The 16,804-nt window shown below is 39.4% G+C and overlaps 1 protein-coding gene across 8 annotated transcripts in view; it reads left to right on the top strand.

Moving 5' to 3' along the window:
• Nucleotides 1-16,804, top strand: part of MCTP2 (multiple C2 and transmembrane domain containing 2) — a 245,520-nt gene that overhangs the window by 158,082 nt on the left and 70,634 nt on the right. For all 8 annotated transcript variants that reach the window (XM_077870909.1, XM_077870933.1, XM_077870949.1 and 5 more), the window contains 2 exons: nt 1,697-1,771; nt 3,677-3,796. In XM_077870909.1, the coding sequence (XP_077727035.1) occupies nt 1,697-1,771; nt 3,677-3,796 (195 nt within the window). The remainder of the gene's footprint in view (nt 1-1,696; nt 1,772-3,676; nt 3,797-16,804) is intronic.

The following is a 16,804-nucleotide window of genomic DNA, read 5'->3' as shown; positions in this document are numbered from 1 at the left end:
ATCTGCAGTAGGTTCCAGAAAGGAAAAGGAGAAAGCAGGTTAATCCAGTTAGTGGTAGAAATGAATGTAGGGTAATGGAGCTTTTACAGTAATTATAAGAATGGCTGCCATTTAGTGGCCACCTGCAATGGGCCAGGCTCTGACATTATTGCATTTAATCCTCACAATAAACCTGGTAAATAGGTATCATTAATGCCATTCGACAACGAGCAAATGGAATTAAATAACGGAGCTGATTGACAAATAAATAAATGAGTCAGCAACTTTCTGATTTTGCAGTGATTCCTGTGCCACCCTGCTTCTTGTTTATTGTATTTAAGAATTACTCATAAAATCATCCTGGGATACCTGGGTGGCTCAGTGTTTGAGCATCTACCTTCGCCCAGGGTGTGATCCCAGGGTTCTGGGATCGAGTCCCACATCGAGTCCCTGCATGGAGTCTGCTTCTCCCTCTGCCTGTATCTCTGCCTCTCACTCTGTGTGTCTCTCATGAATAAATAAATAAATCTTTAAAAATATTTTAAAAAATAAAATAATCCTCTTTTTTTTTCCCATTTAGTTCCCTTTTTCCCCCAAGGAAATCCTCTGTGCCTCTTATTCCACAGGCAACTCCTCATTTCCTGCTTCTTCCTGGCAAGCCCTTGTATATAGACTCTACACAATTCAAACCTGAGACTGAAGGAAGAACATTTACAAGGAAAAGATGTCAGTTGTGTTATTTTCCATCTGTCCATCTGATGGAAAGCAGAAGGACTTGAATTTTATTCTTTGGGCTTTTCTGAAGTATGGTGAGCGGGACAAACTACTAATGCTTTCTAAGCCTCAGCATATTCCCCATAAAATGGGTCTCAAAGGACTCACTTATGTACTTTTCCATATACTTGAGAGAAAATGCGATGCTATGTGGAAAGGTGTTTTTACAAGCCAGGAACTGATTTTCTTTCGCAGGAAAGCTATTCTTGGTGAAAATTTCCTTCAAAACCTTGATGGGAAGGTAGGTGTAGTTTTTAGACCTGATGATACATTCAGAGTGTACCCTTCTGTAGATATCACAAGCTTGTCCCATTTGTGTTTTCTTACTTTGCCACAAAGAGGTGTTTTGATTTTTAATAGACAATTCAAAATATTAGGTCTGCCTGGGAGAGACCATCATCTTTGTCATGGAAGAAATCTTTAAAAAAGATTAGTTGGGGAGCCTCATGAACCCAGGCTCTTTTTTTTTTTTTTTAAGATCTTATTTATTTATTCATGAGAGACCTAGAGAAGCAGAGACACAGGCAGAGGGAGAAGCAGGCTTCCCGCAGGGAGCCGGATGCAGGACTCGATCCCAGGACCCCAGGATCGGATCATGACCTGATGACCTGAGCCAAAGGCAGACACTCAACCACTGAGCCACCCAGGTGCCCCTCAACAGTGGTTTAAAATACCTCCACTGGTATGCAAAATGGATACAACACTCTGGAGTTCCCCAGTCAGATCTGGTCTGACCTGCCCAATTGTGCTGGTGAAATGAGATTCCCAGGAACACAGCGGAGTGCCCCCCTCCCCAATCCCTCTGCTCCCTGCCAAGGGCCTTAGGGTCAGAAGATAGTGGTTTCCATATTTTTCCCAGTCATTAACAAGAAAGAGAGGAGAATGAAGTCTATTTAAATGCTGCTTAAAAACAAAACAAAACAAAACAATGATGTCTTTCTAGGTCAAAGCAAGCATTAGGACCTTTACTCCCAGAGAAAAGCGCTTTGTTGAAGATAGCCGCAAGCTGTCCAAAAAGGTAGGTGGGTACAGTCAGCTGGCTTCTGGTACACTCAGTACCGGAAGTGCTTATTCCTCCCTACTTAGCATCCCTCCCTCCCTCCCTCCCTCCCTCCCTCCCTCACTCCCTCCCTCCCTCCCTCCCTCCCTTCCTTCCTTCCTTCCTTCCTTCCTTCCTTCCTTCCTTCCTTCCTTCCTTCCTCCCTTCCCTCCCTCCCTCCCACCCTCCCACCCTCCTTCCACCTCCACTCCTTCCTCCTCCTTATCCCCTCTGTCCCAGAATGAGGACCTCAGGCAGCAGGCTAAGAAGGAAAAGACTGGAAGCCTAGATGTTGGATGAAGTAGGTGTCAGCCCTCCATTTTGTCTCCCAGGTCATTCTATCAAGGAAGATTCCTCGACTTGGCTTGCCCAGCTGGCCTCAATCACTTCAGGCCCTTTCAGCCTCCTCCTCGCAGGAGGCCTTTACCACCTTGGCCCCACCGAGATCTTCGGGGCCTCTAGCCTCAAGCTCCCCCAAGCTGCTCCTACCAAGTTTGTATTTTCTAAATAGTTGGAATATGTTGGTGTTTTACCTCATTTTTAGTTAAGTGTCTCCTGCCTGTTTCTCTTCATTTCTCCACACACAGTTTAAGAAAAAAGGGAGGATCAGGGCCCAGTAGGAGGAAGTTTTGCATTTTTTTTTAAGCATGACCTTTATGTTTCTTTTCAGAGTCCCTCCCTGTCTTATTCAGACGCAGTTCAGGATTTCACTCTGTACCTATTGTCCCTCTTCAGTTGTGTAACAAAGAACAAAGTGTCCCCTTTTTCAAGTGTTTATTACTTCCACCACTTCCTGTGGGGTGAGCAGCTGTGGATGACATAAAGCAGTTAAATATAAATGCATCTCCTCATCCCTTTGTTTCCCGTGAACTTCTGGGCACACTTGGGAAAGGCCTGGAATGTCTTCTGAAGGGAGCATCCCAATGTTTTGTTTTGGTCTGCCATAACATGGAGTGTAATATTTATTTGGTGTAATCTGAGTAAACGGCTTTTACTATTATTATTATTACTGCCTTGTGCCCTCTTTACTTGAAAGTTAAAACCTAAGTAGGAGTAGGTGGGGGTAGAGCAGCTTTGCAAACAAGTTGAAATGAATCTGCCTGCAAAGGGGAGAAAAGACGTTTCTTTTGCCAAACAGGACCTCCCTCCACATGGGGTGGCTTTGGGCTCTGAGAGCTCCAGGGGATTTGGGGCTGCAATCCTGGGACCTGTAGGGATCCTCCCTGTGTGCCTCTCACCACTGTGGGTGTCCAGATTTTTACCCGGTTGAAGCTTGTGCTTTTGATGCAGGTACTTGAGACCACTTACCATGTGGCAAGCACTTTTCAAAGGCCCTTAACTTTCTTCACTGTCTACAAGGTGAATACTAAGATCCACCCCATCCTAGAAGACAAGAGAGGTTAGGAAACTGGTCTTAGGTTGCACAGCTAGGAGGTAGAAGAGCTGGATTCTCCTCCCAGAATTATGCTTTCCTGTAGACCTTTTCTTCTGGATGACATGAGCTAGAATACTTACACATCTAATTTCTACAATAAATCCATCCATTTCCTTCTAAACTAAACAGTATAGATTCTCTCTCTCTCTCTCTCTCTCTCTCACACACACCAAATGCCCTGCTGCTATAGCTTTTACCAGCTCAGTTTTGTCCTGAATATTATTGAAACAGGCTATTCTCCATCAAAGAGTCATAAAGTACATTGTATTTTTCCCCGCTATGGATGATGGTGTCTTAAAAAGAATTTTAGAGGAAGCTTTAGGACTTTTCCGTCGTATTCTATTTTTTAATTGGCAACTATACAAAATATAATTTAAATGAGCTGCCTGTTCTAAAGAGAATATTTGGAGTATTTAAATCTAGGTCCTTGTTTTCCATTTTTTTATTAGATCTTATCAAGAGATGTAGACCGTGTGAAAAGAATCACCATGGCAATGTGGAATACAATACAGTTCCTTAAAAGCTGCTTCCAGTGGGAATCCACATTGAGAAGTACAGTGGCATTCGTGGTAAGCTTCTTTTTTTATGTTCAAATTATTTGCTTCTGAGTAAGTCCCAAATCCAAATGCAGATGGGCTTTATTTTACTGACATGAAGCAGAATAATACACATTCAACATAGCTGAAGTTCACTATAAAGAAACTTTAAAACATAAATGGTATCCATTCATCTTTCTGAAATACATTGCAGCATAGATGAATATATTGATGTCTAAGACTATACTTACATCAGATTTACCCTTGGAAATCCCTTAAATTACCCAAATCTTACCCAAGTACTATCTCTCAGTAAGTTTAAGAGACTTAATGTTTTATATATGTTTAAATGTTTTTTTTTCCACTCAGAAATGTGTCTTTATGTATGATGATGATGATTATTATTATTATTTTAAGATTTTATTTGTTTATTCATGTGATACACAGAGAGAGGCAGAGACAGAGGGAGAAGCAGGCTCCCCACAAGGAGCCTGATGTGGGACTCGATTCCGGGATCAGGTCATGAGCTGAAGGCAGACGCTCAACCACTGAGCTATCCAGGCGTCCCTGGTGATTATTATTATATTAACCTTGTCCCTTTAGTCCCTCCATTGTGCCTGTTTCTCTTCCTGTGTCCCAGTGAATGCTGCTGCTTTTTGGAAAATGACTATTGAAAAATCACCTGACTAAACTTGTCTAATTTATGTTTTAAGTAAATATTCCCAAACTTTGATGTAAAAACATTTATTCATATCAAACCACTTGAGTTACTTGACAAGGTAACCCAGTACCACCTAAGAGAGTGACCAATGCACATGGCATGCACTCTTTCTTCTCCCTGATAATGCTGGCCATCCTTATGAGCTTAATAAAAATCACAAAATCTTAGAAGAGCGACAAGAGATCTCAGGCCCACTGAAGTTAACCGCTGAGAGTCCAAGAATCTTGTAAGGACTCGAAGTGCCTTCACCTGACATCTTGGGGCACTCTCCGCCATCTGTAAAAGGACTTGTTCTTGATGGGATTGGTAGTGTCAGACATGGGAGGAGAAATCCAATCTCTCAATTGCAAATCTTGTACCTTTTTATCACGCTTAATCTCTGCACTGTGCAGAGATCACAATAAAGCCTAATAGGATGTGTGAGTGGTTCTGAGTCATGCATGATCTTCGGTAAATGATGATTCTTCTGTCTGTTTTGTTTTGTTTTTTATTGGCAGTGCTCTCTCCTACTTCACAGGCATATCCTCATTAAAAACAGAATTAAAAAAAAATCAGCCTAAGATGGCAGTGGATTCAAGGTCACTCCCATCCTTATCACACAAACAAGTATATCAACTCTGCAAGAGTCTTTTTCTTTGCCATCGAGAATGTTCTGTTTGGTTTAATTAATTTTGGATTTTCATTACTCCAAGATGTAGTGGGTCTATGATGGCTGTAACCTGGGCCTTTAATATTCTCTGGTCTGAAGTTGCTAAAAACAATTAGCCTTAGTAAAAACATTAATAAGATTGTTATTAATCCATATCTGTCTTGTCTTGGCATGTATTCATCTCCTTTCCTTTCTTACATTCTCCTCAGCTGGGGGCTTCATGTGTTGGCTTCCTCTTCAGCCTCCCCACCTCCACTTCCCACCTGAATTCTCTTTAAAAAACTTTCCATGGAATGTTCTCTTGTGATTCTGGGCAAAAGAGGAAAGTCAACACAATTGGTGGCTTCTTCCAGTCAGCACCCCAGCCAGCCCCTGTGAAGAGGAGAGGATTTCCTCTTTCTTGAGCTTAATTTCTGGCACTGTGATTTTTAGAAAAACAGAGCTCCGTTGCACTGGCTTATGTAGGGGACTGACAGAAATGATTAATGGGCTGCCGGCCTGATCTGAAGAAAGATTAGAACAAATGAATAGAAATAAGTTGTCTACTAAAGGGACTTCTAAAAGGGAAGGGAGCTTTCGCAGTGGGGCCACTTGTGCACCGTCCGGTCCACTATACCGGGAAGCACTCTACCAGGCTGGCAGACACAGGCTGCCACTTCATCCTTTCAAGTCACTGTAGCCCACAAAATGGAAGATAAACGCGGGGCTCTTGTTGCTGGTCCTCCATGGTGGGATTTTGCAAGGAGACATGGGTTTGTGAGACTAGGGGAGTGGCCAGTGTGTGTGTGTGTGTGTGTGTGTGTGTGTGTGTGTGTTTTGGGAGACATTTCCCAACCAACATCATTGAGAAAATGCAGTCAGTTAGGAATGACATGACACCTGCACAAACCTTTTCTCTGCAGGTACTAGAATGAGGAGTGCTCCCTTAAAAGCATTTAGTTTTCCATTTTAATTTGCAATTCTGTGTTTGAATGTTCATATTATGTCTACTTTGACTAGCTGTGGCAGATCTCTGAGATACTAGAGATACAGAGAGGTGGTATCTTCCCTCCCTAAGCCGATAAAGTGTCATCTTCTTAGAGAATGTTTTTGTTGCCATTATCATCATCATCATTCCAAAACTATTTCTGCTCCTAAAGCAAGAGCACATAAAGAAAATGTACTTTTAGGATAAAATAAGAATACATATATATTGGTCTCCCATATTATTTTTTAAGATTATGGGTATCTAAGCCTTCAGTTTTGGGGATAACATTTTGATTTTATGCATCTTGTCTGATACTTATGTTAGCCTCCTGTAGAGTGTCTGGATGATGGTTTTACACGTTGGGTCCACAACTAGCTATGGTCCTGTATCCCTGACTCTGTGGGACCCTGTTAAGGGTTGTCTTTCTGCAAAGTGTTGGATGCTCAGGTGACCTGCGCCAGGGAGAGGAAGGGCTCCAGTGGTGCCAAAGCCCTGCTTCTTCTCTTCCTTGCTCCACTGTGTAGTGGCCAGGTTTGTCGTGGTACACGCTAATTGTCTCCTGCAATCTACTGACAACAGGATGCTGTTACTGGTCCTTATTCATTGGTATGACAGTGTGTTCATGGTTCGTCCACTTGCCTTGGCATTACAGGGACAGAACAGTTTCATATTGCTCTGAAGTGAGGTCTCAGGCCAAGGTTTCACTAAACAATAGGACTGCATTTGAAGGCCATTCTGTATTACAGAGTAGATAAGGTGCATCTGAGGGTTCGCTTCTTAGGTGTAAAGAATCATTTCTGGGGAGCCAGTTCCCAGTGGGGCTTTGCCTTCTAGAGGGGGAAGCTTGCACCGCCAGCTAAGGGCAAAACTATAGGAATATTTTTTTTCTTATGTTTTGTCAGATAACATAAAATCGCCTATTAACATGATGTCAGTGTCTCTATTTTCAGATGATACAAAGCATGAACACTGCAGGATCATGTTTAGTATATTCTGGCTGTTAATTTTAAGACTTTAGGAAAGCAAAGCATATATTTTCTAAGGATTCCGATGGGTGTGTATACGAGTATGTCATATCTTGTTGAAAGCAGGGTTCAAGACAAGCGGCCTATAAAGATATAAGTCCACATGGTGTCTGGTCAGAAGTGGGTGGACAGACCTGTGAGGATTTATCTTACTAGACTGTCCAGGAGTAAACCTCTCCACCCTGGGATTGATTAATCCCCTCTCCACTTACACGGGTGGCTGTATTCCCAATACTCAGAGAAGAAAGTTGTCTTTAATTCACAGACATGTGCTACTTGAATGTTCCCTATACAGCTTAATTTGTCATAAGAACATAAATTTGGACTTCTGCAGAGTGGTCAAGCCATTCCAAATCATGATTCTACAGGCTCAATTACCTTTTTGTTAGGATGACTTTTGAAAGTTTTGCTCATTTTGTCTTTTGAATCTTTCATCCAGGTTTTCTAGATATTCTACTGTGTTGCATTTTCCGAGCTTTCCTTCTTATAAATTAAATGTGTATATATTTTCTCTTTTCTGCCCCCCAAAATCATCTTGTTAACTTTTCCAATGGAAAAACAAATTAATATGAGATGTCAGTTTACTGACCGAGGCTAAGGGTAACTAAAAATCATGCCTAGAAGAAGCACATCTGGGTATTTGTCTGTGAATGGATTTGTAATTGCACATGGTGTTTCATAGACCTGCACATGGCCATTCTCAGACCCAGACTTTCACCTCTAGGGGTCTTTAACAGCTCATATTTCAGTGCTTACTGTGTGTCAGGCGCTGTCCGAAGCATCTTGCAAATGTTAACTCATCTAGTTCTCACCAATACCTGCTGATGTAGGTACTGGTTATTACCTTCTTTGTGCAGATGAGAAAAATGAACCCGTAGAGGTTAAATAGAGTGTCAGAGCTCATATGCTTTTAAGAGCCACAGCTGGGATATTAACCCAGACCATCAGGCTTCAGAGTCCTTGTGTTTAACCATTGAGCTGTACTACCTCGCACTGATATTCAAAATGCAGTGACTGTGGTCCTAGTATTTAAATAGATGATAATGACTCTGGGGATGACATTGGTCATTTCAGATATGTATTTGGATGTAATTAATGGGACTTAAGCCTTTTCTAAGATGTTTTGAGCGGAGGGAACCCTCATCATTGGAGTGGGAATAATTCTTAGTCATGGTCATTATATTCACAAGAGATGGAGCCAGATTTAAAGAGGCGAAACGTGGAAATGTCTGTACCATCTCTGGGGAACAGCCCAGACCCTGGGAATCACATGCACATGACATCCTTGGATTCTGGCTTGATGGTCTGGAAAATCTCAGTGGCTGGTTCCAGGCTGAGCCCCCAAATTCGAGACTGAGTTATTTTTACCCACTTTGCAAGGAAAGCTCTTATATGATGGAAAAGGGCTTTCAAGGAGAGTATGAAGGCTGAAAACAACTACATGAAAGGGCCATGGATGGAATCTATACTTTTGCCAGATTTTTTTTTTTTTTTGAGAATTCCAGGTTGTTCAAAATAAGGGATATGAGTAGAGACAAGCACATTTATCTACATTAATGCATTCCTTCAAAATGTCTTAAGACAACAGTTATCCAGAGAGATAGACTTGTATTTCTAGTGTGTATGGAGGAGTAGGGGTTCTCTACTGTCTATCTCCCTGTTTTGGTACAAATACATTATTTAATATTAGGATGAATTGAATTTGTTCTCAAAAGGTAATTCTGCTTTGTGATGTTTCTGCTGTGGAACCAATCATTTATATGGGGTTTTTATTTGTTTGTTTTGTTTTCCTGTTGGGTACATGTATTTTACAAACCCCAATATTGTCTATGAAAAGACCTAAGGTTACATTATGGCATAAGTGCATTATTTTTTTTTCTTATGACAAAAAAGCATTTACTTGACAGATGGCATCATCAGAAGATTATTTTAAATAGCAAAGGTCTCCTAATGCTGTAAAAAAGGATTGCATTTTTTTTTTCAATTTCCCACCAGTCTTTCAGGCACACACCTATTGCTTCAAGGGAGGCAAGTCTGTGGAGCATTGATGGATTCCTTATTTTATTAAATTTTTACTTGGACATTTGATGTTAAAAAGTAATCTAAATCTACCGTATATCAATGGGTATCTTCATAAAGCTATGATTTTAACATCTGTGACTTTTTTCCTCAATTTTTTGAGTGTCAGAAAATGAAGAATTTCTTCTTCAGAGTCGACTGGGCCTGCAATATGATACATAATTTAAAACATCAATCAACCTCCCCTTCTCCAATAAGGTTAAGAATACAGTTCCCTACTTTCTTAGTGATATCCCATATTTAACATACATGAAATTCTTAGCTTGTAGAGATCCTGGAATGTTGAGCAATGTGAAACAATTTCACATCAAATGTAAAAACAACAGTAACAGTAATAGGATGGACCCTTCCAACCCACATGCCACATATGTGCTTAAACACAGACACACACACACAGACAGACAGACACACACACGCACACACACACACACACACACATAGATCAAGAAGCAAAGATATTTGGGAAATAGGAAGCTTCTCCCTGGAACATTTTGTGAGAACAGCCTAGTTAGCATTTCATACGAGATCTTGAGGATTGCTCTGCCCATGATCCATTCTGTGGTCTAAAGAATGTTCAGATTGAATTTACTTTGCTACAAATAACAGCTATAATGGGAATTTTGTTTTAAAATAAGACTATTAAAATAGTGCTGGTCCATGTCTTTTTGATGCTTTTGATATTTATGTATTAACTGTGTCAAAAAGATTTACTACTTTAAGTTCTATCATCAATTTATTCACAACTAGATGCACCTGCATTTGATTAAACATTTGGTGGCTGTTTCCATATCCAGCAGAAGTTCGTTGTATGTGCGAAACAGACATCACTGCCTATTCAGTAGGTGTTTGCACAGTTGGAGTTCAAGATTAACGGTATTTCTCTAAAGCTGAAAAAAAATCCAGTTCCAATAACCATTTTATCTGTAGGAGGTGATATTTTTTGACATTTTAAGTGCATCCATATATACCTGTGTGCACAACGTGTAAATATATTATATAAAATGCTTAAAATATTTGCCAATTCATTGTTTTATTTATCATTTAGAAGATGAATCCCCAAATCTTCCTTTTCCCAGAGGACTACATAATACTCTTTCAAAAATATTTTTAAGGGTTTTCTCGGCATTTTTTTTCATCAGAACAATCCATCATTGCACATTGTGATTATAATTTTTACAACATAATTGCACCTTCTATTGACAACTTCTCAGGCATTAACTAATTATGCCATTTAATAAAATTACAGTAATTGCATTAAAAGATTATCTGTTGAAAATTTGAAAGGACACTCTTAACGATTCTAGCATATTTTCATATTTATATTTTCAACTTTATAATTGAATCGCACTTTCAGAATTGTAGCTAAGCTGACTGAAAGTGGTTGGTATTTTGTAGCATCTGAATTTTGACTAGTAAGCATTAGATCTTCATTTTTTTCTTAATTCCTGAAACAGCATACATTACCAACCTTCACATGGCCCCCTTAGATAACAAGTGAATGGTTAGCTCTAGATTTTGTATGATAGGTGCCAGCTCTATATGGGAACACTTTTGTCACTATCTACTGTCTCCCCTACACTTTCTGTTGGGAAGTACTCACACACACACACACATCTTCTGCCTTCTGTGAGTTTGCTGGTGGTGAGCCATTGTCTTTTGCAAATTCCAGTGAATTCAGTCTAGTTCTCTCTACTGTCCAGAGATACCCTACTGTTAATTTGAACTTGGTCCCTGAGTTTAGGATCTTAAATCTTAGAGAAGAGATCTGGAGATTGGAAACTCCTGTCACCCCTTGACCCAGCCAATACTCTCTTCAAGCTTGCCCCATTCTTTTTACACTCACTTTCTACAACCATTGTCTGTCCAGTGTCTTATGCACTATTAGATAATGAAGTGCAGAGATGAATCTGTCATGCTAAACTCTCACCAGTCTCCTATCTACCCCCCACTCTTTTCCCATCTCCCTTCTCTCATCCCTCTTTCCCTCTTTCTCCTCCTCCTCCTCCTTATTTATATACCACTTCTCCTAGCCTCTCCCCAGCATTCCTCCCCATTTCTCTTGTTGCCCACCCCCTGCTTCTCTCCTCTGCTCTCCTCTTATATTTGAAATCTAAGCAGTGCCATTAAATGATTAGCATCCACCCTAAGGAAAATTAAATTTGTCCTTTGGAGATCAAATTAGATAATATGCATGGGAATATTTTAAAAATGTGAAATAGGCTACAAATGTGGGTAGGGATTATTATGTGATATGACTATTGGTAGGTATGCTGTTCTTCTAACTCAGAGAGAGGCCTCACTAGAGCAGGTGCAGACACATACATGCACATAGTTACTGCTTCATCACAGAGAATGTTGTATGAGGACTTGTGGAAGACTTGTTCCAGGACAGGGTAGAAATGCAAATCATTGTATCATATGCCACATCATTTGTGTTCACTAGTCAACTATTTCTAGGGCTGATTCATGTGCCTAGCACCACCAAATGCCAAAGCGTGTGGTTCTGCCTTTAAAGCTACGAGAGTACTCTTCATGTTTGACCTAATAAATTAATTCTTCACATCAAAAATGGAGGAATTTTATTTCTGTGGCCTATTAATTTATGTTAATGTGAAAAACTAAAGAATTATTCAGTGTAGCATAGCCATATGTTGGAAGGATTGTTTTAGGACATTGTGGGCTACAGAATGGCAAAGACCTCATCTTTGACCTTTGCCTATATCCTTATGGCTTATGTGTTGGGTACACAACAGGCTTCTAATTGATGCTTCTTGGAAGAATGCTAAAACTAGTACAAATCATCTGTTATCAGATACTGCTTTCCTTTTATTCTAACTCCTCCTCTGACTGTGACAGCCTATGGCCCCATCAGAGGATAAAATCCATAGACAGCCTAATAGTTTCATCATAATCTTGTCTAACGTGCATTTTTCTAGCTTTCTCTTGATGCTGTCCATCCAGCGAGTGGTGCTAATCTCCAGCAAGAGGGCAAATGCAGCCAGCAGTTGGAGAAGAGGGGGGAAGAGGAAGGAAGCTGGCAAATCTTTAACCCAGATCAACAGCCCCTGAATTAGGGGGATTTTATTTTTGATTCTTACAGAGATGAGTGCTTACCCCCCCTCCCATCTGTTTCTATATGTGACACCTGGTTGTGCAAACATTTTGTCTGATGCAAAAATGAAACAGACTATCTAGAAATAAAAGAGAAGAAGGAGAAAAATCACCTGTGTGTGTGAAAACAGTTATAACTGGTTCCCTGCTTTGATCCAGACCTGTTGAAGAAGCCATGCTCAGCACTTGTATTTCTGGCTAATTTCATACTGCCATTTGTGTGTGCGTGTGTGCGTGTGTGTGTGTGTGTGTGTGTGTGTATGTGTGGTTCAAGCTTTGTCATTTGTTTTTAAGCTGTCATTTTTATTAGTCTCTCTGGCTGATCTTTGGGGCTCCTCATCAGGTGGCGTGTGCTCTCTGTTGTCTGGCTGGGCTTGGCGAACTGATGGCCCTTTTATTGCAACATGTAGTATGGGCATGGTTGCCTTAGCCTGTAGCCTGTAATTAGACCCACCACAGGTGACAGTTACAGGAAAGCCTGGTAATCATTCTAGCTGCCTGATCTGATGTTTATGGAGAGAAACCTTCTTTGTGGTCTGGTTAGAGTTTACTGTGCTGTATTGTACTTTTCACCATCTGATTTATGATTTAGGAGGGTGTGTTTTGCTTTCTCTTGGTGTTGTGTCATTGGCTTTTTAAATAACAGCTAATTTGGTGGGAGTAGATTGGATTTTCAGTGGCCTGATATTCTAGCTCTCACTTTTATTACGAAAGATGTGAAGACAATTAAAATCCAATTCAATAGGTCGTCATTGAAGTGGTGGTTTCTGTATAATGTTTACTGACTTTTAATATCACTGGGATTTTCTTATAGCCCAAATCCACAATTTTTTTTTGGGGGGGGGGTGGTCCTTTAAAGTGACTTTTTCTGAGCAAGCTTTTTTAAGTTCTTGTTTCAAGTCACTGTTAAAGATGTTTCATTTTGTCAAGAGAAAAAAAAATGAAGAAAGAAATACACTTCTTAGCTTACTTGGTGTTGAAAACAAGACCCTCATGGCTACTGTTCTAAATCTGGAAAACTATGGAGCTATAGAATGTTAAATCAGAAGGTCTTTCAGTAAAGTGATTTTCACAGGCCTCCTGGCTTTTTAGAACAGAGGATGCTGCTCAACCCCTATACCACTTGTCTAATATGTGATGTTTGTGGTCATAAGCTTTGCAATTATGGTTTTGGTTTGTGAGTATGAACTATATCTACACAGTAGCCATGAATTATGTTATTAAAAATTAAAAAAACATTTTCCCCAAAAGTCTTATATCTGAAAAATACTGTGTATGTCTGCAGACCAGCTACTCAGAAGAGTAATATGCCCTGAAGGAGCAAAAGTCTGTATAGTTACTTCATATGCATCTGGCTGATCCTTCTCTTACAGGTGATGAATCCTTCTCTTCTTTTTCTTTTTCTTTTCTCTTCTCTTCTCTTCTCTTCTCTTCTCTTCTCTTCTCTTCTCTTCTCTTCTCTTCTCTTCTCTTCTCTTCTCTTCTTTCTCTTCTCTTCTCTTCTGATTTATCCGAGAGAGAGAGAGAGAGAGAGAGAGAACATACTTATGGTGGAGGGGGAGGAGTAGAGACAGAGGGAGAGAGAGAATACCAAACAGACTCACTCCAGCAGCACAGGGGCAGAGGAAGGGCCTTGCGGTGGATTCCAAGACCCTGAGATCTTGACTTAAACTGATATCAAGAGTTGGTCACTTAACCAACTGAGCCAGCCAGGCGCCCCAAGTAATGTCTCTTTCTAATGCAGATTATATGGTGATAGTGACAAAGACATTAACATGATGATGATGGTGGTGATGATGACCTGTGCTTTTGTTTTAAGCTTTAACTTCTTCTCTTAAAACCTGTTCTTTATTGGGTTATAGTAACACTTAGTAAAATACTATCTAAAGCTTGTCTTTTGTTTAAAGAGCAACAGAATCCTAAGTAGGAATTTGCTGATATTTTCTTCTCTGGTATATTTCTTCTCTGCTATAAGCCAGGTACATGCAATTATAAACTTTTTTGTAAACTGTTCCTTAGTGAAGACTGCTTTCCTTGGATATCATTGAAGTCCTCACCATTCTGGTAAGGAAATTACTAGGGGCTAGCTCCCATCAGAGCTTTACTTTGGAAAATTGGAGAATGTGATGTGTGCTTTGCTTTTTTTTTTTTTTGAATAACGGATGAATTTTATTTTACATGTTTATTAATTTTTTTCAAAATTTTCTACAGCGGATATACATTGATTTTTAATCATAAAACAATGTTACTTTCTATGTTTATATAGATTTTATTTCTTACCCCAATTTTTAAAATTATAGTGAAATATACATAACATAAAATATGCCATATTTTGCCATTTTTAAGTATATGAGTCAGTGGCAGTAAGTACGCTTATTATGCTGTACAACTATTGTGTGCTTTGCACACATTGTTAAAAAAAATTGGCTGCCTGGGGACACCTGTGTGGCTCAGCAATTGAGCATCTGCTTTCAGCACAGGGCATGATCCCACAGTCACAGGATTGAGTCCCACATGGGCCTCCCTGCATGGAGCTTGCTTCTCCCTCTGCCTCTGCCTCTGTCTCTGCCTCTCTTAGTGTCTTTCATGAATAAATAAATAAAATCTTAAAAAAAATTGGTTACCTATAGCCACTGTCCCCTACACCTCTTTCAGAACATTTAATTTTGTATTTCATTGGTGATTTTTACATGTTTAGTGATGTATATGTTTTCAAAAGATAAATAATTGATATCTTGGAAACTTAGTGCACACACATGGGTGTACACAGATAACCACACAATAAGAGAGGAAGAGGAGAAGGAAGAAGAGAAGAAAGGAAAAGAGGAAAAGAAAGAAAGAATGCCCAAAAGCCTGACCATAGTTTGGGTTTACTTAAAGATAGACCTGCAGGTGGCGATAGAAACTCATAAATGAAAAAAGTCCAAGGTAAATTTCTGTGGATTGCTTCTTGGGATTTTAATTTCAGCAATTTATTTTTAATTTAATACAATCATCTACAAGCAGAAATTATTATATTAGTTTAAAAAAACTCAAGTTTTGGCATTGTGTAATCTCTTTTTATGATAATTTACTCAGATATCCTATGGCATGTTCATCTTTACACACAAAGAATGAGATCTGGATTGTTGTGAAGCTGGTACAGATTTCAAAGGACAACCATTTTAAGCCTGTCCCCCCCCCCCCTTTTATTTTTGCTTTTATTAACTTAGATTTTATGCCTATACCATTGGTCAGGTTCATAAAGTCCTTTGCTATTGAGTAGTAAATTGTTTAGACTGATGCTGTGTGTATATCTGTACATAGATACACCTTTTCATCAGAGTGTTAAATCCAGTTTGTTCAGGAGGGCATTTCATTCCTTAGCTAATTGTTCATGGTTAGGTGTAATCCTAGTGGAATCACAAAATCCTTGGAAGTTATTTTACTTGTGGATTAAAAACATAACCTAAACAATTCCTTTTAAAATAGTAGAAGATACGTAGGTAGATATGGTAACATTTTTTCCAGCTACTTTCATTATTCCATTTTGGATTTTAGGCTTTGTTGGAGCAAAGTTAAAGCATTCAGTAGATCTGTCTGTATTGCTAGTTAAGGTTCAAAAGTTCTGAAATTGCTTCTGTGGGTGGGTATATATTTTCATCTGCTATTTTTTTTTCTTAAGTTTGAGTTTAAAAATGCTAACTCCAAAGTGATTTGCTGAAACATAAAACTAATATGCAGCTCTCCTCTTTCCGTGCAGTCTCATTTGAAAAACCTTTGCAGTACACATTTTCAAGGGAGAACTGCCTTGATTCTAAGAAAATGTAATTATTTTTGCTTTAAATGCTATAGGCTTTAGATGGTGAGTGTCATCAATAGACAGCTGTGGTAGTCTTGAGCAAATTATGAGAATTTTGGCCTTTGTCTCTCCTCTGACCGTTTCACTAAGTCTTGTGATAAAGTTCAAAACCAATAAGGTCTTGTATACCATAAGCTTGGATACAGAATTTCTTATAATGGAAGAGGGAGCTAAAGAAAAAAAGAACAGAAAAGAAACCTAGCCTTCTTATATTCTGTTTCAATTGCTATTCCAATTACTCATGAGGGAGAAAAGTGGAAAGTAAGTCAGACTCTCAGAAAACCTATTTTGCTGTCTTCGTATAAAGAATATTCAGTTCTCTGCTCTGTTAGCAGCAGACCAAAATCTAATCCATTAAAAAATATATCGTGGTAAGCAGTTCTTGAAAATGTTTATAATAAATGGTAAAAGCCAAGCTTCCACTGTGAGATTAGCAGTTGGAACAGGATGTGTTCATCAGGAAATAGGTTATTGCCTGACCAGTGTGCCCTGACATGTAACCTGTAGGACAGATGAAGATTTAAAAGCTTGAAGCACAAGGAGTTTATTTGATCCCACCCCAAGCTTTCTTTTGCATATTACAGTACTGTTTATCACACAGAGTGTCTTTCTCAGTGAGTCTATTATGACGTTCATTTTATAGACAAA

The sequence above is a fragment of the Canis aureus genome, chromosome 2, assembly GCF_053574225.1.
Source record: "Canis aureus isolate CA01 chromosome 2, VMU_Caureus_v.1.0, whole genome shotgun sequence".
NCBI classification, from domain to species: Eukaryota; Metazoa; Chordata; class Mammalia; order Carnivora; family Canidae; genus Canis; species Canis aureus.
Note: the sequence above shows the minus strand (reverse complement) of the source record. Positions and strands in the feature narration are given on the sequence as shown.